Here is a 23,172-nt window from a genome sequence, read left to right as displayed (position 1 = left end):
GGGTGATCTCCACCCATGTTGGCTGGCCTCCCAAGCCCTGTTCAGCCGCAGTTGGACCTGGGTTTCTGCTTCTTGCAAGTGAGGGAAACAGCTCGAGCACCTGCCTGGGCATCAGCTATGCCAGAGAGCCGAGGCCAAACTAGGGCAGGCTCTGCCCAACGGCCCAGGCTGGCTCCACTAACCAGTCACACCAGGGCTGAGGTTGCTGCACTACTCTCGAGACCTTTCCATTTTCAAGCCTAGAGTTGGGTAGAACTACTGGTAAGGGGGGCAATGCCCTTGCTCAGGATCCTTACGGCAGCTATTGAGAAGGTGTAAAAGCCATTTAAGTGAGAAGGGTTTCGCACCTTGGGAAAAACCTTAGGACATGAACCCAGGGTACAGCCCCCTCACTGCTTGATTTTGGGGCCAGTCTTCTCGCAAAGCGAGAAAACAACTGCAGGTGATGTGGGCTTCAACGTTATTTACAGCACCAAGCGCTGCTGGAATGACTCCCAAGGTCTTCTGCTCAGCTCTGCTCTGACCTAGGGGCAACCACCACCAAGGCCAAGGGCCGCCCCAGGTGCCACCACCCTCACAGCACGAAGGTGTCCTACAAAGCGCACAGCAACCGGGCACCAGCTGAGATGTACAAGGCCACCCCACAGCATCTGGCACCCAAGGGCAGACCATGTGGAGAGACTTGGCAGGATCCAGACTAGAAATCTGAGAGGAGAGCAAGGGCTGTGGAGGGAGCTGCTGCTTCTGCCTCCTCTGAACCATCAAGGATGGGCATGGCCAAGGTAAGAGCAACCCAAGGAAAGCAGCAAATTAAATCAATTAAAGCCCTGTATCTCCCTAAATGAATCCATCTCCCCTCCAGCCTAGAGGGGAAGGAAGGATGGGTCTCCTGGTCTCCAGCCATCCCGCAACCTCCCCGGCAAAGACACCCGAGCAGAGGAATCAGAGCAAACACACAGCTACAGACCGAGCCCTCAGCACCATCAGTCGCGCGAGCCGTCCAAGCCATCGTCTTGAGCTCTGGATAATTCAGGCCCAGCTCAGGAAGCACAGTGAACTGCACACAGAGCAAGGTGGAGAACAGCAAGGGCTTCCCATAATAAAGAGTAAATAAAAATGGCAAGAATTTCTAGCGTCTCAGTAGAAGAAAAAGAAAAGAAAAAACTTCCATATGAACTAGAAATTTTCATTTTTTCACTAAAACGCAAGAAATAAAAGAAGGAAAGCACCACCTCTCAATGGACAAAGTCAGCAGATGCCTCTCAGCAAAGCTCTGCTGAACACTCTCACAAGACCTAGGGTGAGACCCACTCAAGCCAACGCCATCCGACCAGCCGACCCAGTGCCGTACCGCAAGGCCATGGCTGCAGTTTCTCCCCAGTTTGGCTTCTTTCGGGCGGAGCTGAACTGAAAATTTCCTTGGCAGACTTTGCTTTGCAGTGGGTAAAGGCAATTTATTCGTGGTCAACACTTTCCCACCCCACCGCGCGCACACAGGTCACCCCACAGCTGCCTGCTCTCCCTTCTGCAGGGAAATAGCAGGCTCCAGTCCAGCCGCAGCAAAGCAGACGCCGGTCACGTCCCACGCTGCAGATCTCCTGCTGGAGCCATGCACCATGGGGCTGCCGCCGAGGTGGGGTTTCCCCCAAGCCCCCACCTTCACCCCTGAGGACTGTCAATACATGGTCTTGCATCACCACCCAACGACCACAAACAAAGTCATGACAACTCCGAGGATCCACAGCAGCAGATCCGCCGGAGGCTCGGGCAACTCCCATGGGCGCAGATGCTTCAGTGGAAGTTCTTGAATCCAGCTAAATTAGCCTGGAAATCTCATTACTCCGCAGCACTGCTCTTACGAGCTTTGCAGAGTTTCCTGCCGGGCTGGGAATAGCACGCGGCCGGCCTCTCAGGGCACGCAGGGTCTGCAGCGGGAGGTGCGAGGGCCAACCCAAGCAGAAGATGTTGGGTTGAGTCAACAAACCCAGCAGCAGCCACGTCCTGCACCCCATGCCTCACCCCTATAGAAAACCCCATACCTCACCCCTATAGAAAACCCCATACCTGCTCTGCTCTGCATTGCTCCCAGCAGCTCCCAGACAAGCTTGGACTCTGGAGACCTTCCCAAAAGCTGAAGTGGCAACCAGAGAGGTTTTCCCGATCTTTAACCGTTGGCCATCCCACCAAATGGCACAAAATGGGAAGCTCTTTGGCCAAGAAAGGCAACTCCAAGGAGACAAGCTTCCAACAGGCGCACACGGCTGTGGCACAGCGAGGAGACCACCCAGCAACAACTCGAGCTGGGCTTTGCTGCCACGTGCAAGGTGCCGTGGAGGTGCCAACGCAGACGGCAAAGAGCCGTCCTGGCTGGGCAGGCATCGCCGGCTTCAAAGGCAAGCGGCACCCAGGGGAACAGTGCTTTGAGCCCCTGCCATGGCCAGGGGTAAAGGCTGGGAATAACACACCAAGCTGCCGGAGCTGTCCCCGCGTCCCAGGGGAGCAGCATGTTCTCCCCAAACCTGGCTCTCACACTCGCAGAGGAGTTCAGGGAGAGGAACGAGCTCGTGGCTGCGATCTGCTCCTGGAAGCAGTCCCCGCAACCACTCCTTCGGGAGCAGCCGCTCGGCCTCAGCGGAGAGAAGAAACCTAGGGCTGGTGCACCCGACGGGGATGAGCCCGAGGAGGTTTCTACATCCCCTGTGCCTGGGACGATGGACCTCACCCCTTGGCATCGGCCTGTGCTTGGCATTAACCGCCCGTCGAAGCCAAACATCCCCTTCCTCCACACATCTGCTCCGTCCATAATCCTCGCTGTCCCGCCCCTAATGGGAAAGCAGCCAGGAAAGTGAACTAAAACCCTAATTATATCCCAGCAGCTCCGCAGCGCCCCGGTGATCTGCTGCGACTTTACCGATGCTGTCGCGGCAGCGCCGATGAAATGAGGAGGAAAGGGCCAAGGTTGGGCAGGCTCCAAAAAACCCACCCTTTCTCCCCAGCTGCGGCATCACAACGGGTGGAAATCCCGTGCAAGCTCAGGGTGCTGCCGGGACGTGTCTAAAACCAACCTGTGCTCCCAACCCCTCTGCCTCCTCTCCCTGGGGACCCCGTCACCCACGGCGAAGGAAACGCTGCAGGCATCACCGTATGGGGACTGAGAGGAGCGTGGTGACAACCGTGGGCTGCAGCAAGAGAGCATCCCACAGCCTTGCTGTGGGTCCCCAGGGCCCATAAAATCATGGAGAACCACAGCTACAGCACCTGGAGCCACAGCACCCGTGGCACGGGCTGTGAAAGAGCAGGGACCCCCAAGACAGCACCCCTGCAGCCCCACATCGAGCAGCGCAATGGCAGCGGAGACGTGGCACGGTCCTGGGGTGCACGCCAGGAAAACGTGGGGAAAAAAACCCTCCCTGGTAGGTGGGAGGCTTCCCCAGCTCTCCCTGGCCCTCGGAGCCGCCCAAGCACCCCACCCAGCACCTCTGCCCCAGGGTCCTGCTCTCCTCTACGAGCAGCCGAGGTCGCGGAGGAGCCGGGCTGCCCGCGGCGGGCGGCAGGGTGCAACCCACGTTAATATACGCAGAGAAATCACCTCCTGGATCCTGCGGGAAGGAGGTGAAGGGGAACATTAAGCTGCTGCCCACGTGATTTACCTGTGGTAATTTTAACTTTCAGCAAGTCTGACTGGCTGGTTTACCTTGTTGCCTACTTGCAGGCAGACCTCAGCGGCTGCAGGGAAGAGCCTCTTCCGCAGCTTTGAAGGGACAGGGCAAAATAAAAAGGTCTCACAAAACTAGCAAAAGCACATTCACACGCTGTCACTGGCCAAGCAGTATTTTGCTGGCATTTTTTTCCTGCCTTATATATCTTGCAGCCCATGATAACTCAATCAGCAAGACCAAGAATAAATCTGCCTGGGAATTCTCATTTTTCACCAGAAATGCCTCAAAACAGCACGGACAAAAGGTTTGGACTTCTGCAAAAACCCTGCATTCAGTAACCCTGAGAAAAGCCGTTTACAAAACCTCGCTGAAGACCTCGGCTTGTCTCCATGCAAGTTTTAACCTGACAATGTCCCTTTTACAGACTCCAAACCTGATGAATAATGCATGTCCGGGATAAACCAGAAATATAATATTCACTAACGCTTACCGTAACAGAGAAACAAGGACTGCAAATCAGTAATTTATTAAACCCGAACCGTGTTGCTGCTTGAACGGAGTGCACACCTCGGCTTTTGGCCCCGAAAACACCAGCGGAAAGTTTGCTCTCGAGCCGTGGCAAGAGCACACCGAGGGCTGGCCGAGACCCCCCGCTCTCATCACACCTCCAGCACAAACACGCTTTGTCCTGGACTCTGCGAAAGGCTGATGGGGGGAACCCCCTGCCCTGAGAGCAAGGCTGGGAGCTGCCACCCTCCTTCCCTCCTTCCTCTTCCTCCCTGCCGGGAGGAGAGCGGCGGTGGGAAGCCCACAACCCTGCGCTCGCCCACGGCTCCGGCCGCTTTCTCAGGCATTCCAAAATTTGGCCGGAGCCTCTTTTTGCAGCACCCACCCCCCGCCACGGCTGGACGCCTGCCTAATTGCGTATTTATTTATTTCTGCATTTTCCCAGCTCCCCGCACAGACTGGCGCGGGGCGGGGGGAGCCGAGGCCGGCTCCCAAGCCAGACCCCAAAAAAAACCCAAGGGGGTGCAGCTCCCCCATTCCCCAGAGACCGGAAAGAAGCCGGGAAGCGTGGGGCTGGCCGGGAAGGGGGTGGAAGCGGGGGGCAGGAAGGGGGGATGCCAGCGGCATCGCCCACCCCCTTTGCTTTGTGTGCACGCTTGGGGAAATTAAAAATAGCTGCATCCAAAGAGTGGCTGCAAGAGCCACAAAGAGCGTGTTGAGCGGAGGCAGCTGCAAGCTATTTGCTGCCCCCGGTAATCAGCATCTCGGCTTGCAGAGCCCCCCCGGCCCCTTCCTCCCCTGCCAGAAGCCGCCGCTGCCTTTCTCCAACCCACATATGTCATGTCAACAATCCAGGAACACAGGATCTCTGCTGGAAAAAAAAGGAGGAACGCGTTTGGATTTTCCGAGCTGCTTTGTTGCCTTGTTTGATTCACGTCCTCATCCCCCTCTCCGAGCTGTCACTGAGGGTTCTGCAGCACCGAACCCACCAGGCGAGGCCAGGAGACCCCACGCCACCCGGCAGAGATGGGACCCTTGGCAGGAGCAGGGACGTGCCAGCCACCGGGATGCCATTTCTTCCAGGCATTCCTTTATGCCATGGGAAAAGGGGTGCTAATGCCCAGCGTCACCCGAGCCGTGCCCACAGCCCACTGGTGGTCCTTGCCGACCTCAGCTGGTGGCCCGTGACAGGGCTGGAAAGGATTAAACCCAGCCTCATCCTCACAGCTCCGTGGTGCGGCCGGCAGCGACGGGGCTGTGCTGCAGCAACTCGTTTCACACCCCCTCCCCGGCACCAAGCGACAAAAAACCGGTGGTTTTGTTGGTTCCTTGGGTGGGTTGGTCGCTCCGGTCTCTGCGGACAGGCACGGGCCACCCAGGGACTGGGGGATGCTGGGGAGCCCAGCGCTGCCCTGGCTTGCAGAGGGCTGGGACTGCGCAGCCACCGAAGGCACCCACCACCGCAGCCCCTTCCTCGGCTGCCTTTCAACTGCTCCACCAGAAAGAAAAATTAAAAATTTAGGAAAAAAAAGAGAAAAGCAGCTGGAGCAACCGCCCGTAGTAAATACCCGTGCTACCATCTGCCGCCCGCCGCCGCGGTATTCGGGGCCGTCGCGGGCGTGCTGTGTTTCATCAGATGTTTACGGCGTGGTGGGACGCAGAGGAGAGGCAGGGCCGAGGCCACGGCGCGAGGCAGAGGGTGGGAACGCAGCCGGGGCCCCGGAGGGCTCGCATGAGGGTAATCGTGCGCTCGGCAATTAGCGGTGCTGTTCCACGACCAGCTCTGACGTCTTCGCTGCTGAATGCCATTAGAGGCGCATTTGATTTCTGCATTAATGTTTCACAGCAGATCACGATTTTTGTTTCGCCGAGAGCCTACAGCCAGGCTGGAAGCCGCGGGTACGGAGCCCAGATTTCCAGAAGTCATAAAGAACAAACTCCAGCTGCTACAAGCGCCCATACCAGTCTGCCTCCCGTCAACTAGATAAATCCAATTTACAACCCATCTCATTTCCCCTACTGCTCTTGCACGTGTCTTCTACACAAACGCCTTTGTCGGGTCTCAAGAGATGGAGAAGTAGCGAAAAAGCAGAAAAGGCAGAGCCGCTTGAACCTGCTCTCGTTGCTCAGCGTAAGAGCAATTCCAGCTCCGCAGCTCGCCCTGCAGCAGACAATGGCGGCTGTGTTGTTTCCAGGAAGGAAGCACCTGGGCCAGGTCATCAAAGCTGCTCTGCTCCTTCATTAGGAGGTTGCTGGCTGTATTGAGCTCTCCCAACTCCGCTTTCATCCTCTTGCCTTCTGTTAACTCCCAAAGCTCCCACCACGGACTGCTTCACCCGAGTGGGTCCTGCAGGCACCAAATCCCTTTCCTGGGGAGCTTCAACGTGGACATCAGCGTCCTCCATCCACACTCGAGAAGATGTGAACAGAAACAGCCACCTTGATCCACCTACACTCACAGTAAACCCAGGCACTTTTGGGCTCCCAGCGACGGTCCCCAGCCATGGACCCCAATGCCAGGACTGGAGTTGGAGCCATCCCTGGGCAGAGCCCTTCCCTGTTCCCTCAGCCCCGGTGAACCACCCTTCTGCAGCTCAGCAGTTTCACTTCCCCAAACACCGCGACAAACTAAACCAAACGAGGTAAAATAGCAGAGGGTAGGGTGGGGAACCATTCACGGAGGTGCCCACTGGTGTCTTGACAGCAGGACCCACCTCCAGCAGCAACCGGGACCAGACGCTTTGAGCAGACAGAAAAGGGAAGACATGAACCCCCCTGAAGCCACCGTTACGGCATCCCCACACCCAACCCCAGCAAACAAAATGACACTGGATCTGCATCAAGCAAGACATGAAGATTAGAGAGACCGCGAATGAAGATGTGCGTATCCTCCCAAACCCTTCAAGCCGGCTCAGTCCTGGCTTCAGCGATGTCTTGGGGAACGAGTTCCAAGGACTGCTGGTAGGTTTCACAGAATTGTTTTTCCCCAAAAGCAGTACTGAGAATTAAACACAACAGATCCATCAAAGACCTCCAAGCTCTGTTGGGAGCCACCAACATTTGTGCTGTCTCTGTATCTCCCGCAGTGCAATCACAAGGACGTGCTTTGTCCCCTCTCCCTTGCACCCTGACTTCAAGAGTCCCTCTCCTGGAGGAGAAAGGATCACTGCTCCCCAGTTATTCCACACATTTCCTTATTTCTACTGCTTCATTTTGAGATATGGACTAAACATCCGGTGTGAAGCCTCCCCACAGCTCATCTTCGACCCCGCTCCCACCAAACCAGTTATTTCCCCGGCTCTGCTGCCCACCACTGCCCATCACTCCCATCCCAGCCGGTTCATACCCTGCATGATTTCCCACCCACACCATGACCAGCAATCCAGGAGCTCCTGGATGAAGCCATTTCCCACCCCACTGCATAAACTGGTGGGACTGGCAGGGCGCTGTCACCAGCACTTGCCGAGGTGACACACCATCTCCAGACCATCGCAGGATGCGGCCGTGCAAGGAGTCGCTTTCCCCCTCTACTGAGGTTGAACCAAAACCCAGCAGAGCCAGGAAGAAGTCCTCCCACTGCAAGACCAAGTCACACCAACGCCCTGGAAAAAACCTGGCGCGGGGGTCCCTGCCGCCACCCGAGCCTCGCACAGCCGCTCCCCTCCAGCCTTTCTGTTTCAGCCTGCTTTAAATTTGAAACACGCTTTGATTCAAGCCCAAAGCTTTCTATGCTAAACAGAAACTGAAAGTCTTGAAGATCTGGCAAACGGAGGCACTGCCAAAATTGTGTCCGTGAGGGGGGGGAAACGCTGGGGACGAGGGGAACGGGGGTTTGTAAAGCCCGGTGCTCCCGTGGAGGAGGGGGCAGGGAGAGCTTGGAAACACTTAAATGGCAAAAATCTGTGGAAAAAGGACGGACAGAGAGGCCAGGATGCTTAAAGGTTCGTTTTTAATCCCTGCCAACGGATTTCCATTCTGTGCCAAGACTGAAGTAAACTGCTTTGATCTGAAAAGGAGGAGAAAAACACACGCATGGATTCTTGGCTTCTTCAAACAACCCAGATGACAAAAGAGGGAACTACGATGAAAATTAACACGCCGCAGCTCTGCTGACAGTGACGTTTTAAAACACCCCTTTCTTCCAAATAAAGAGGATTTTGGAGGAGGTTTGATTAGGAAACAGTAATTACACGCGTCTATAGATCACAGCATCATTGGGCACGCACCCCTCCCTCCCTCTGATCCCCCACCAGCAGCCACCTACGCTTACACCGCTCGCCTTTGTTACCCATTTATCGGTTCCTTAGGTCTCCGCGGCCAGGAGCAGGGCCTGGGGCCACGCGAGGCTCCAGATGTGACCTGGCAGCCCCCTGCGCAGTGCCAGACCTCCCACCTCTGAGCCAGCCCCTCTTCTCCTATTTATACACCCAGTCCGGGGGTCCCGGTGCTCCCCTAACCATTGCCAGATGCCAGGCTGGCCTCGCTCTTCATCCTGCCCCGGTCCCATCAGCTCCCGGCTCCCTCCTGACCTCCTGCCCAGCCATCGCGGGCTGGAGCAGGGATGTCTGCTCCACCATACCGAGGTTAACGTCCTTATGATCCGCCCGAGTTCCTGACTTAGGAGCAGAACTACCGGGCTGCGAGGATCACAGAATCACAGAATGGTAGGGGTTGGAAGGGACCTCTGTGGGTCATCTAGTCCAACCCTCCTGCCGAAGCAGGGTCACCTACAGCAGGCTGCACAGGACCTTGTCCAGGCGGGTCTTGAATATCTCCAGAGAAGGAGACTCCTAGAGTCTCTCCAGAGAAGGAGACTCCTTCCTGAGCCCGAGAAGAGTCTGCAACGCCGCCACGGAGGATGCAACCACCCAACCCCACACGCATGAGCAAGATGGCACAGAGATGGCTGCCTACTGGTTTAAGCATCCTCTTAGATCCCCCCAAACAGCAGTCCTAATGCCACCACCCCAAGGTGAGAAAGCAACTGGACTCCAGCAAACAAGGGGTAGGGTAGAGACAGGGCTCTGAGCCCATCCTCACGCTTCACCCCGCCGACACGGAGCAAGATCACCTTGTTGGGAGAAGGGCACGGCATGCCCAGGGATGCTCCTCCTGATCCCCCACACGGGAGCTGGGAAAGCCCACCCAGAAGATGCTCTCACCTTGGCATTACGTTATCCACAACACCAGCAAATCTGAGACGCTCCCAGGAGAGTCTGAATTTCAAACCAGCACTTCCACAAAGAAAAAACAGACCAAAATGAATAGTCTCAGGCAGCCACTGAAACGAAGCCTCGTGTGATGGAAGAATATCTCCAGGGACGATGCAGCTCTCGCTGGGGCAAAGCACTGGCACAAATGGCAACCCAGCGTAAATCCCAGCCCAAGGGAAGTGGCAGAAGGGTAAACTGAGGCACAGCAACTGGGCCTGGCCCATGGACACATAATGAGTCATTAAGAAGCTGGGCTGGAGATCCAGACTCTCTTCTCTGACCTGCTCTAGTCACGGGGCTGGATCCTTCCCCAGGCAGCGCTGAGGCCATCGCTACCCCTGCAAACCCCCTGCCTCTCCATGACGTTCCCACGCAGCAGGGCTCTATTCATAGCGACCTCGGCCGCTAATTATAGACCACGGCAATCAAAACAAATGGAGGCAAACACTCTGCACTTGCCACTCTCTGGCTCCAGCCCCTTACCCCGGCACTATTTTTGTGGCAGCTCCCATACCTCAACCAAAACCTCCCAAACCGCCCTGGCACTGCGGTGCTGGGCTGTTCTCCCGCTGCAGCAGGGGTTTCGCTGGGGACCACAGGGTGTTTGAACAGGAGGACTGGGACCTTGCACAGCGTGAGGCAACGTCAGAGGCTGCAGCTGCCAGCACCGGTTTGGGCATTTCCCCGTGGACAGAGCGTGCTGGGACGGAGCCACCCACCGTCCTGGCACGGGTTCCCCCTCGTCCCCTCGAGGGACTCAGTGCGATCCCTCCCAGCCCAGGCAGGGCTCTTTCCCCACAGGTCGAGGACTTTATCCTCTCTAGTTTCACATATCCTGAAGTACCAAAGGTCTAAGCTCTTTGGGTGAGTCTTCCACCTCCAAAACAAGTCTCTGGACACATGTGCCTTGGCTTAGGTTTTTTTGGCAGGCTTTAGTCTCGCACTCCATGCAATGGGGAATCAGGGAACGTAACTCTTGGGGAAAACCAAAGGACTGGGGAGCACACGGGGGCAAACGTCCTCAGATGCTGGCGACGCAGCAGCTCGTCCCCAAGCCTGTCCTCAGCTCCCTGTCACCCTCTTGCCTCACAGAATCACAGAATCACAGAATAGTAGGGGTTGGAAGGGACCTCTGTGGGTCATCTAGTCCAACCCTCCTGCCGAAGCAGGGTCACCTACAGCAGGCTGCACAGGACCTTGTCCAGGCGGGTCTGGAATATCTCCAGAGAAGGAGACTCCACAACCTCCCTGGGCAGCCTGTTCCAGTGCTCCGTCACCCTCAGAGGGAAGAAGTTCTTCCTCGTGTTCAGATAGAACTTCCTCTGCTTCAGTTTGTGCCCGTTGCCCCTTGTCCTGTCACTGGGCACCACTGAAAAGAGCTTGGCCCCATCCTCCTGACATCCACCCTGCAGATATTTATAAGCATTTATTAGGTCCCCTCGCAGCCTTCTCTTCTCCAGGCTGAACAAGCCCAGCTCCCTCAGCCTCTCCTCGTAGGGCAGATGTTCCAGTCCCCTCATCAGCCTCCCTTCCCTTAGTGCAACCCAAGAACGGTTTCGCCATCCTCCAGCTGCTGCGGAGAAATGTCAACCCCCGCACGCTACCCGGTCAGCACGGAGGGTTATCAAACGGCAGGAGCAAGCCGGTGCCGAGGGGTAATCGCAGCGGCTCAGCATGGGAAAGCAACCCCGAGCGATCACACAACCTCCGCATCCACCCGCGGCTGGGAGGGAGGAATTTCTGCACGTCTGAGCAGGCTCGGCTTAGCCGGGGCTCAGCAGAGCCGGGAACGGCCGCTGGCACGCTCCCCGCAGCGGGGAAGGGGATGCGCTCCGCTCGGCGTTCCCAGAGGCGAGGCAGGCTCCGGGCTGGCGCTGCCGGCAGCAACGGCACCAGGGTGAAAGAAGGAGACCCCAGGGAGCGAGGCTGGGGGCTCAGCCCAGGTCTGAGGGGATTGAGGTCCATAGCCTGCACACGTCCCCCCCACCGCAGCCCTTGCGCAGAACCGGTTGGGGTTCGCAGAGTGAAAATATGGCAGAGGAGGGACGGACAGATGGAAGGGTGGACATACAGAAAGAAGGCGGCCGAGCAGGAGCACAGACTCAGGATCAGCTTGGGGACACGCGTGGGCAGGTCTCAGGAGAAGGTTGGATGCCAGTGGGGCGGCTGGTGCCCGCTTGTCCCACCTTCTCCTAAGGGCTTTCCTCGCCCAAAATGCTCCAGTCCAACACCAAACTCAACCCATCGCACGACAAAAGGCTCCTGTGTCCGAGGCTGGCCCGTCCCTCAGCCTCTGTGTACCGTGGCACAGAGGGGCTCTTTGCAGAACCCCCCCGCCCCGAGGTCTCCCTAGCCTGGGGCCGGGCTTCAAGCCACCCCTTGCTGCTCTCCAACCTGCCGGCAGCGAGACGTGGGGTGTCCCTGGCCGGGCACGGGAGCTTCTCCACCACCACCGCCAGCCCAGGGCTCCGTCCCAAGCCCACCCCTCTCTCCCCTCCTGCTTTTAGTAAGAGCAGAAATTGCCAAACCCACAAAATTAATGTCGAACAGGTTCAAGGCAGAGCAGTTCAATCCCTGCTTGCAACAGCCTGGGAGGTCTCCGGCCAGCTGCCACCCAGCTCCCAGCACACCGAGGCCCCCACGGGACCCCCACCCAGCTCCCGGGGGGGGCAATCGGGGCCCACTGGGGGTAGATCATCCCTGCATGGGCGGCAAAGTGGATCCCCCACGCAAGAACTGTGCTTGGCACCTCCTGGGCAATGCCTTGGCCCTGTTGCTCCTCCCTGGCCCGTGGAGGTAGGGGGGACACAGCCGGAGGGGTGGAGAAGCACCCCAGGGGAGAAACCAGTGTCCCCTGCAACCCCATCCAGCAATGCCCGTGGAGTAGTGGGCACTGGGCTGGGTCCTTGCATTCCCCACAGGGACGTGCCTGCTGACAGCCTGACCCAAGTGCCACCAGTCCTCTCCAGTGATCCCCAATACTCCAACATCATGGCCTGATGCTGTGGGACGGTGACGGTGGGTCCCAAACCCACCAGAGCCCTCTGAGCCACGCTCTGGTCTTGCCCGGGCAGGACTGTGCCGGGGCACGGTGGGCTGCTGGAGCGGGGCTCGGGGCCAGCAAGCAGAGCCATGCCGGCACCCGAGGCAGAGGGGTCAGGGACTGGTGGTTTGGCAGAAAAACAAAACTTCCCCCAAGGTCAAGCGGAGGACACACCACAGGACACGTTCCCACATGTGGGAGAAGATGGTCCCTGTCTGTCCTTCCTCAGCTGCCCCAGCCCTGCTCCTGCATGGGCTGAGCGACAACAAAACCCCCCCTTTCCTCCTGCTCGGGGGCTGTTCCTCCTGTTCCATGCTCCCTTTGTTTTTTTTCCCCACTTTTACCCTTCTCGAGGGGAAAAAGCCCAGGAGGTGCCCAGAAAACTGCGGGATGCTTCCTTCACCCTCTGCGTGCTCTCTGGCAACAGTTCCCAGCAGCACAGGGCTGCTGGGGGACGGCGAGCAGTGCCCCGAGGTCCAGAGAGCAGGGCACAGGGCTGCTCCTGCCCCGAGGCAGCAGCATCTGGGGCAGGTCAACCTCTCCAGGATGCAAAACCGAAAAAAAGAAGAAAATTAAAAATCATCTCTCCCAATATCCTTCTACCTCTCCTCGGATCAGGGCACCTCCCCATCCCAGCCAGCCACACACCGTTCTCCTGTCGCTGTAGGACATCAAACACCAGCCCAGTGCTGAGCCACATTGCTGAGACACTACGAACGTATTGAAAGCCTCCACCGCTCCTACCCGAGACATTTAAATTATTTAGGGCACTTGGACCAACCCCAAGAAAAAATACAAACAAACAAGGCATGAAACTCGAGCAACGCCTGCTGCGCTGCGTGCCCCCCGCCCCACGGTGCCCTCGCAGCAGGCATCGGCCGCGGACCAAGGCGTGCCGAGGACCAAGGGAGCCTCCCCGCCGCCGACGCAGATCCCCACGTGTCCCCGCACGTCCCGGCCCCACGTGTGAGCACACACGCTGCTCCGCATCCCAGTGCGCCCGGTTCGTGAGCCTCCCGCCCAGGCGGATCCCAGCACGTGGGCGCACGGCGTGCAGTGCTGTGCCACCACGCTCAAACCCCGGCACCTTCCCAGGGGCTCGCTCTAACCAGGGGAATAATTCGGCAGCCCCAGACGGTCACTACGGGGCTGACCCCGCGGGGCTCAGCAGCTCCACTCTGCAGCCGCAGTGGACAAGGGAAGGGAGGTTCCCTTCCTTCCGCAGGTTTCCTTTCGTCTCCCCCCTCTCTGCTAGCGAGGGGAGCGGTGCCGCTGGCGTGCCGGGGTGGGCACGCAGTGGGAAGCCATCCCAGCTGACCTCCTTTCCAGGGCCTCCTTCCCGGGCACTGCCAAGGCGATTCACCGCCACCAAGTCCCAGCCGGCACTGAAGACTGGGGCAGAAAGGAGTGGGAGGGGGGTGAACACCCTGAGGACCCCCCTAGCACTCCCTGCCGGTGTGGGATCTGTTGGCAGCAGACCCAGGTGGGACCCACACACCTCCAGAACACCCACCACCCTCCGCAGACCGTCCACCAAGCTCCCACGCAAACCCAGCCCGGCCGTAAGCCAAACCCAGCGAGCACAACGCTTCACCAGTCTGGCAGGGACCTCGCTGCGCACCGGGAGCATCACCCCACACTCCTCAGAGGGCAGCAGAGGTGTCCCCGGCTCTGGGGCATGGGCAGCCCCCTCCCCACAGCCCGAACGTGGCCACGCGTCTCCGCCGGCAGCACTCACCATCTCGTCGAGGGCGTAGCGCAGCAGCCCGTGCTCGTAGAGGATGAAGAACCGACGCTGCCATTTCTGCAAGAGAAGACAGCGAGGTGCGTCATGGCAGCGCCCACCAGCCCCCGGGCCTTGCCAGGGACACCGGAGCTGTGCCCCACAAAGCTGGGGCAGACAACAGGCCCTGGAATCCCTTCGCGGCAGGGGACTGGTGACAACAGGGCACATGTCCAGGTCTCACCAAGCACTGGACCACAGCTGCCAAAAAAGCAGGGGGGACCCCCCAGCACCGCGGGAACCATTCCTGAAGGGCGGTGAATGCTGCAGAAGGACTTCTGCTGAGCCTCTCGCCCCAAACCGAGCTGTCTGGGGTGCCGTGGGCTTTCCAAAGCAAGGTCCTGCCAGAGGGCTGCTCGCACCGGCCACATCGCTCAATGCCCATTTACCGCCCGGCTTCGTGGGCACCCCAGAAGAGGCTGTTTCAGGGTTGCTTCCCCACCCTGCTCCTCTCTGGATCCACACAGACCCCAGGCTGGACTGGATTAGCTATACAGGAGACAAAAGACTCCAGCTATAGGCTGGAACCAGGACTTCCCTCCTCCTCCTCTCCTGAGGGACACCCACAAGCCCCATCACTGCTCTCCAAGAGACCCAAGCCCTGCAGGACACCAGAAGGATCCTCCAACTAAGCACTCTCAGCCCTCAGCATCATCCTGCGTGGTCCGTTCCAGCAGCCGGTGCTGCAGGGTGACAGGGTGTCATGGCAGACATCCTCCAGCAGTGGATTTGGACAGTGGCTGCACCCCGGGGGTGGCACTGCCTAGGAGGTCCTGCCTCCCCCGGCACCACGCTGGCACTGCTGCTTCTGCAGCCACACAGCAAACCAGATTGGAGAACTGATCTGGCTGGAAAACTGCCTTTTTTTTTTTTCTTTTTTTTTTTTTTTTATGTGCCAGGTTGTTTTCAGCCAAGAGCAAAAACTGGTCGAGCAGGCTGAAATAAAAAAGGTCCTAGATTCATAGCCCCAGTGCAGCAATTCTTATCTCACTTTTCTTAGCCCTTCGGGTAAAGTCCAAGGTGCTCAGGGACAAGCAAATCTATCGAGGACCCTGTGGACCTCCGCACGCCCCAGCTTAGCAGGCAGCCTCCGCTCCAGGGGGGACCAGAGTCCCATGTCCCCACCATGTCGGGCCAGCAAGCCTGCCACGAGCTGTGACTCCAAATAATGACCTGTATACCCCAGGCTGAACTTGGAACCCAGTCCTTGTTCACTCTAGAGATTTTTTTTTTTCCCACTAGTAGCAGCTCTGAGAGCGTTTTGGCTGCGTGACAGAGGGTTCACGGACCATTGCCATCCCTCCCACGCACCAGACAGCCCTGTCCTGGCGGCCTCGGCAGCAAGCTCCCTGGAAAAGCAGCTTGGCGACAGGCTGGGAGTCCTCGTCGCAAGCCGGTGGTGAAAGGGCATCAGCCTGGCCACGTCCTTCTGGGCCTCTCACCCCTCAGGGCAGGAAAATGGGGGAATCGCTTCTCAGCCCCTTCCTCGCTGCAGGACCTGCCTGACCCACGGGATGGGATGCAGCTTCCCTCCAGAACTCTGGGCATGCCCCTGATGAGCTGCAGAAAATAAACTACTTGTTTCCAAGCACCAAAGGGAATCTGGGTGCTTTGCTGATGGTCCCAGCCCAGCTCAGAGCCGCACAGCCCACAGCCCACGAGCCTTCCCATCAGCGTGGCATGTGTCAGGCCAACCAGACCCCAACCAGAGCAGCATCAAGGGATCAGAAAGCAACAGCAGCAAGCAATAAAACTGCACGGACCGAGCCTGGCCAGCACCCGTAGCACCCCAGCCTGCTGCCCAGCACAGCAGACCTTGCATCCCAGAGAAGGCAGTCCAGCCCCGCTCCAGGAACCACCTCCCATCTTCCCAGTTTGCAGAAGGGGATGGGTGCACAGAGGTGCCTGCGGCACTCCCGTGGCCGCAGCTTCTTCCGTGGACGGGGACAGGCCCTCGCCACTCCTCCCACCACCCCCACCCACGTCACGGGCAGAGGGCGTCTCCGCTTCGCTTACCCGGGAGCGATGGACGGGGTTGTCAAAGTCCGTTCCTTCCGGGGCCAGCAGCAGCCAGCCACCATAAATGGGTTTGGCCTGCAAAGAAACAGCGGAGAAACACGTCAGACGCCGAGGAAACCGGCTCACCGTGGACAAGTGCTGCACAGGTTGCCCAGAGAGGTTATCGATTCTCCTTCTCCGGAGGTATTCAAGACCCATCTGGATTCGGTCCTGTGCAGCCTGCTGTAGGAGACCCTGCTTCAGCAGGGGGGTTGGACTGGGTGACCCACAGAGGTCCCTTCCAAGCCTGAACATTCTGTGATTCTGCGAGGGCATCGATGGTCAGGGACCAGGGGAAACCGCATCAGTCCCAGTCCAAAGGCGGCTGCACAGGTCCGAGCTCCTGCACTCAGAACATCAGCCCTGCAGCGTGGGGAACACGATGCCTGATGGCAGCCCGTGGTGTCATATACACTGTGTGCAAACGGGACTGAGACGAGGCCTCAGGAGGAGGTAAAACCCTGGCCACAAACACCAGACTCAGCTGCCTCCGCACGGCATCGCGCCGGGAGCGCCAACCAACCTCCTGGGTACCGCCAAGCTGCAGGGCACGTCCTCGCTGACAGCGCTTCCCCTCGCCATCGGCAGCGTGCTGCTGCTCCAAAGCAAAAACCCACTCCGAAGGAGAGCTCCATGTTTTCCTTTTGTTAATTAAGAGAGGAAAAACTACCCGGCGCTGGCACTTCTCCAGCTCGGAGCTGCTTCCCGTGCCGTGCAGGTCCAACAGCCACTTCCCCGCAGGGGTGGCCCCTGCCAGCCCCCTCCTCCCCGGCAGCGGCTTCCAGCAGCCCCCGGCCGAGCACGCAGGAAGGTCAGGGCCGGGAGGAGGGAGAACAGCTCAGCCAGCCAGCCGGGAAGAGAAAGGGAAAGAATACCCGGAAAGAAATGCCTTACAGCACTGCCGCTTATCAACGAGGAAAGAAAAATATCCAGGCTCTTTGCACCGGTGGTTTGGGCGCAGAAGTGGCCGGTGGGAAGCTGACCCGCGTCACGGCGAGCGGTGGGATGGGCACCGGGCATGTCCTCCCCCGCAAAGTCCTACGGGCACCGCTCCTGCTGTCAAGCTATTAGCCAACCCCATTCCCGGCAAGCGCTGAGGCCAAATCCTGGCGCAAGAGCAGCGAGGCATTGCCACACCGCCGAGGCGGAGGTGCCGGGACAGGGAGGGAGGGAGGAAGCCCAGGACAGACCCACCTTCAGGAGCCCCTGGCTCCGGAGACGCTGCTTTCCACCATGAAACCTCCACGCACGCCCAGCCCAGCCATACAGCAACAAGGACACACGTTCCCCGTACAGCAACAAGGACACACGTTCCCCGCTGCTCTTGAAATTATTTGGTTAATCTTGTTGCTTTCATTCTTTTTCTTCCTTTTTTTTTTTTTCTCCTTAAAGCTTAAAACTGTTTCCAATTCAGCACCTCCCCTAGATTCCTCCTGCCAGTTTCTGTGGTTTTGTAATGTCAAAAAAAAAAAAAGTTTCCCCTCTGGAAAAATCCCTGCAAACAATAGAAGAAACTGCCTATGCACCAAAAACTGTCAAATGCATGAAGCACTGAGTAAGCAAACTGGAAACAAGCTGGAGGAGCCCTTCTACTGTTTATAAAGTGAAAAGAAATCACAAAACCTCTTATCCCCCCACCACAACGTGATGTATCAGCTCTAGGTGTTGTTCTCCCAGCAGCTGGGAAAACATGATTTGAGAAGACTTTCCTTCCTTCCTTCCTTCCCCTTCCCTTCAAAGGGGGTTGGAAACAATGACAAAGAAGTGCTGGGACCGGGATCCAGCTTGGGGGAGCTGCTTCCCTCCCTCCCGGGGCACCCCTGCACCCGTCTGTTCCCACCACCAGCACGAGACTCACCCACGCCTTGCTGGCACGGGTGGGCACGCCGCAGCCCCCAGCCCTCCCTGGCTTCGGCAAGGAGCCCCTCGCCCCCCATCCCATCCACCCACCCTGCTCACCTGGGTGCTCTGCTCGCCCATGGCCCCCCAGCCGCCGCGGCACCCGCTGCGCGCCCGTCCCGCGTCCCGCCACGCCCCGCGCCCGCACCCATGGGCGCCCGTGACGCACCCCTGCCCACGCGAGGGGAGGACTTTGGAGCAGGGGCTCCCACTGCTCCCCACCGTGCCAGGCGTGCCGCTCCAAACTGCATCCCCAAAATTTTTCTTCTGTTTTACAGGGGGGAAAGCAAAATGGTGATGAAATAACGAAGGATGACCCACCGGAGAGTCGGGAAGCGCCTTCAGCAGGTCACTGCGGCAGGGAAGGGGGGGGTCCCCAAACTCCCACAAGAGGCACTCGCAGCGAGCCCTGAGCAACCAGCTCCGGCGCTCGAGGAGACATTGGGAGAAGCCACCACCACCCAGGAAGGAGGAAGAGGATGGCAGCGACAGCAGGACGCGGCATCCCCAGCGCCCGGATTAGCAAGCTGAGCTGCTTGCGGGGCTCGGCCCTCCGCCGTCCCCCGATTTTCCCCTCCATGCCCCAGCAGAGCCCACGGGCACAGTCAAACGCTCAACCCAGCAAAGCCCCACCAGGAAAACCTCTCATGCCCCCTGGCCCCACGTAGCCCCCCGTCCGACAGGCAGCGGGCAAGCCCGAGTGCCACAGCGGGGACGAAGCAACCACGAAACCCAGCCAGGGGACAGCATCGCCAGGGTCAGCAGCGAGCAGCCCTAACCCAGGATTCCGGGTGTGAAGCCCTGCCTGACCTCAGCCTGCCTCACGCCCTGCCCCAGACGTTATTTTGCCCTCAACCGCTCCAGTTTTGGCTCAGCAGACCAAGCACCTGAAATACATGACCTTAACACAGAGAGCACCGTCGTTTCTTTACCAGCATCACAAAACAGCACCAGCGGGCTATACTTACTTCAGCAGAAGCATCCAATTTCAGATATTGAAACTGAAATAGCTGAAAGGTATGAATTAGAGCCAGCCAGCGTGGGCAGCCCGGTTCCACCCACCAACAGATGAACACACAGCAGCGCTTTTTAAAGCCAAACCAAGGCAAGCTAGTGCTAAAACCAAGCAACTGCCCAGAGACGGACAAGCCTAAATAAAAGGGCTATGAGTCCGCACGCAAAGTGCCTGAAATAAACCCGTCACACCTGCATTGGAACAGTCCTGCTGAAACGAGGTTTAAAATAACCCCGCTCGACGCCGCTGCGGGAGGCAGGTCCAGGGAAGCGTCACCGCGCCGCGATGGAGCTGGAGCCACACGACGCTCTGCACCAGCTCGGCTTCCTCCGGAGAGCTGGAGGAAAATGCAACGCCCAGCACCGAGCAAGAGCTCAGAGCAAAAACTTCCCCGGTCCAAGCAGATCCGTCCAACCTCACGTTAAGGGATGGCGTTAGAGCAGCCCCGGGGCTCTCAGGTGACGCAGAGCCCCGTTCGTCTCCCGCGAGCTGCGGCGACGTCCGAAGGGCAGCTCCGGGCAGCTTCCCCGCAGGCAGCAGCCAGGCGGGATGCTCGGGCGCCGAGTGGCTTTGCTTTTCTCCAGGAGGGACCTGGCCGAAGGGCGAGCCGCACCACGACACGGAGCGGAGAGGAGGGCAGCTGCCGGCAGCGCGATGCATCCACGTCTGGGGTGGGGTGAGGTGGGGCGACGCTCCCAGGGCAGGCAGGAAGAGGAGAGCCGGTTCCTCCGGCACGGCTCGCGGTGACAAAGCCACCCATCCGCCACGACCTCGGCCGGGAGGTGCCGGAGCTGCCGCCTCACCACCGCGGGAGAGATCTGCAGGCACTTCACCACCCAAAAAAAGGGGAGATGTAGCCACAGTGCCTTCCAGGGACACCACCGCGCGGGACGAGGGTTGGACTAGATGACCCACAGAGGTCCCTTCCAACCCCTACCATTCTGTGATTCTGTGACGAGTGGCCGGGTCGGAGCCCCACGGCACCCGGTTGGGTCTCGTCCCGTGGGACCGGCGGACGCTGACTCAGGCAGAAACGCAGCCGCGTCACCGCGCCGCTTCCCGTCGCACCTCTGGGAACGCCCAGGCATCCCATCTCACCTCTGCTCAGCTCCAGGGCCCATCGCCAGAGCCGTGCTGTGGGTTCTCCGCAGCCCCTCACCCGCCCCTCGGGTCACTGCATCCATTCCCGCACCCATCGACGGGGAGGACGCTGCCTCCCACCCAGGGCCGGCGCTGGCAGCTCGGCGGCTGGGAGGAAGCGGAGAAGGAAGTGGCCCCAGCTCGGTTTACACGAAGCTGTCAAGCTGCCGCGCTGATGCTGCCCAGGCACGGACAAAGCACCGAGCTCCACCAGCACCGGGAACACGATTCCCAGCAGCAGGGAGACAGGGCTCGAAGGACGTGAAGAGCCACCCAGCACCCACCAACGCCCAGCGTGATGCGGGACCCCCTGCGCATCCCCAGGGCTGCAGGGCAGAGGGGGCACAGCCACCCGCTTCCCGCAGGCAGGACAGGCGACGGGAGCCTGAGCACCCATGGAGCACCCTGCCACAGAGCTGGCGGTGGGCTGGACACCAACCAGCACGCCCGTCGGACAGGCTTTCGCGCCTGCAGCGTCTGTCAGCGGTACCTTCACCTCCTCCCTCTCCCACACAAACCAGCCAGCCAAGCAGGGTGCTCAGCAGCACCCAGCAGAGCTCATCGCACAGGGTGGAACAGGGGAGCTTTGCTGACAGCCACATCTCCTCTTCGGGTCCGGACTCGGCCCCGCGGCGGAGCAACCACGTCCCCATCGGGGTGCTGGGACGCCCAGGCGGGCTGGGGATGTCCCCCCCACCACCACCCATCCCACCGCGCTCCGAGGGAAGTCTGAATCCATCGCTGGGAGAGGCTCCTGGCTCCGAGCGCGTGGCGGGAGGGATAATCTGTTTAGGCTGCCGGCAGACGTCATCAGCCTGTCTCGGGTGGAGGCTGGGCTTGTTTTGTTCAGGCTTGGCAAATGAGCGGGAAGGGGAAACAAAAAAAAAACCCAATAAAAAAAAAGAATGGACCACGGCAGCGGAGCTTTAGCCTCTGCCTCCAAGGCTGAACGCGGAGAGCCCCGTGCACCAGGGACGCTGTGCCGGGGCTTCCAGCAGCCCTGCGAGAAAACAACGGCCCCAGCCTGGCCAAGGCTGCGGGTGACCCCATGGTGACTCCCGTCCCGCCACCCTTCTGGGTTTAGTCCCAGCGTTCAGCAAAGGGGCCGCTCCGCAAGCAGCGACAGCAGCGCCTGCCGCTCCCTGTGTGCATCTCTGGGTGCTCAGTGACAGGGTGACAGCTCGCAGCCGGACCCCAGAGCAGGGACAACACCGTCGCCATCTCCCAGCACCAACTCCCAAACTGCTCAGGGCTCCCCGAAGGCAGGGACCCACTTCTGGCAGAGCTCAAGGGGAAAGTCACCACGAGCGCTGTGGTTGCAACCTCAGAAGAGGAAACCTGTGTGGTTTCAGCTCCGCTCTGCTCTCGGTTTTGGAGCCCGAGAGAACGCTGCTGATGGGCGAGTCGGAGCCACGGTCACCCAGCAGGAATGGGGAAGGTGACATGGTGTTCGGGGTGGGAATAGGATGTGACACCCAAGCAGGTTTCCCTGCCCACTGCATGGCTTCTAGGAACCGAGAGACTGGCACCGCTTCGCATTCCGCACGCTCCCAGTGGGATTGCCACGATCCCAGCCGGCGGGATGCTCCGCAAACACCGCTGTGCAACCCCGCGCTCCGGCCGCAGTCCCCAGGGCTGGGGACACAGCCCGGCCTCGGCTGTTGAGCTGCTCACGCTCGGTTTCCCTGCACATACAGTATCGCCCGTCTGCTCCCCGTCACCTGGCGACGGCGCGGGGCCAAACCCCAGCGCGGGAGGCTGCTGTGCTGCTGGTGGGCACCCACAGCCGCTCCCGGAGTGGAAACACCCTGCGAGCCCCCAGCTCAGCATCGTGGCAGCTCCTTGCTGATCCCAGGTTCGCTCCAAGCTCAGCTTTCTCCAGCCCGAGAGCCAGGCAGCTCCTGGGCGTGTGGGGACAGCCCCCTGCGCACCCACCTCCCGCAAAACCACATTCGCACAGCGCGGGTACGGGCGTGAGCCGGCCGCTGCCACCGAAGCTGCAAATCGTCCAGGCTTTTGCCCATCTCATGGCACAGGAAAAGGCCAAACCAGACCGGACAGACCTGACCTGGGGCGTGAGGTGCACGAGGTGCCACGGGCGGCTGACGGGCACCGTGCATGGCACAGCCCCCCCGGCCACACCAGCGGCCCCGACGCAGCCGCTGGCAAACCCCGGGGAACAGAGCTGCCTGGGCAGCTTGCGGCGGGGGCAGCGGGAGCGACCGGCCAGCCAGAGGAACGCGACGGGGAGAGGTTGGATTCGCCCTTCGTGCAAACAGCCGGGCTCCTTCTGCAAACACCCCGGCCCCGGGGCTGCGCTCGGGTCCCAGAGCTGCCACCGGCTCGGGCAGTCGGAGCAGGAGCTGGCAGAGGCCGGCTGCAGCGCCAACGGGCATTTCATCAGGTGGCAGCAAAATGGACGTGGGAAGGAACGGGCTTTGCAACCCCAGCTCCCCCTCCTCGAGCGGCCCCGAAGCCCGGCGTGCCCGGCAGCGAGCAGGCGTATCCAACCACCTCCCGCATCGGGGCTTCCTCCGTGCCGGGGAGAAGCCGCAACGTCTCTCCGGAGTGCTGGAGAGGGGATTTATCCCTTCCTCGGGTGCCAGAGCAGATAAGGTTCGGCGCCAGGCGAAAAACCAGCAGCAAATCAGCACGCCAAGGGGACAGTTCTCCGGCACCCAAACGCACCCCCACGTCCTCGGGCCACGCGGAGGGTCAAGCGCACCCCAAGGTGACCTCGGGACCCAACCTCACGGCTCTCCCGCTGCCTGCACGCCGCTCTCCGAGGGTGGGATGCTGCGACCCTGCCCTGCCCCAGCCCCTCTGGCTGTGCCCCCCACAGCCCTGCCCGCTGC

General features: G+C 59.9%; 1 protein-coding gene across 9 annotated transcripts in view; it reads right to left on the bottom strand.

Moving 5' to 3' along the window:
• MPRIP (myosin phosphatase Rho interacting protein) overlaps positions 1–23,172 on the bottom strand; it is an 82,950-nt gene that overhangs the window by 55,200 nt on the left and 4,578 nt on the right. For all 9 annotated transcript variants that reach the window (XM_075436672.1, XM_075436670.1, XM_075436673.1 and 6 more), the window contains exons 2-3: positions 16,222–16,299; positions 14,161–14,226 (exon numbers count right to left, since the gene is read on the bottom strand). In XM_075436672.1, the coding sequence (XP_075292787.1) occupies positions 14,161–14,226; positions 16,222–16,299 (144 nt within the window). The remainder of the gene's footprint in view (positions 1–14,160; positions 14,227–16,221; positions 16,300–23,172) is intronic.

Source organism: Opisthocomus hoazin, chromosome 15, assembly GCF_030867145.1.
Source record: "Opisthocomus hoazin isolate bOpiHoa1 chromosome 15, bOpiHoa1.hap1, whole genome shotgun sequence".
NCBI classification, from domain to species: Eukaryota; Metazoa; Chordata; class Aves; order Opisthocomiformes; family Opisthocomidae; genus Opisthocomus; species Opisthocomus hoazin.
Note: the sequence above shows the minus strand (reverse complement) of the source record. Positions and strands in the feature narration are given on the sequence as shown.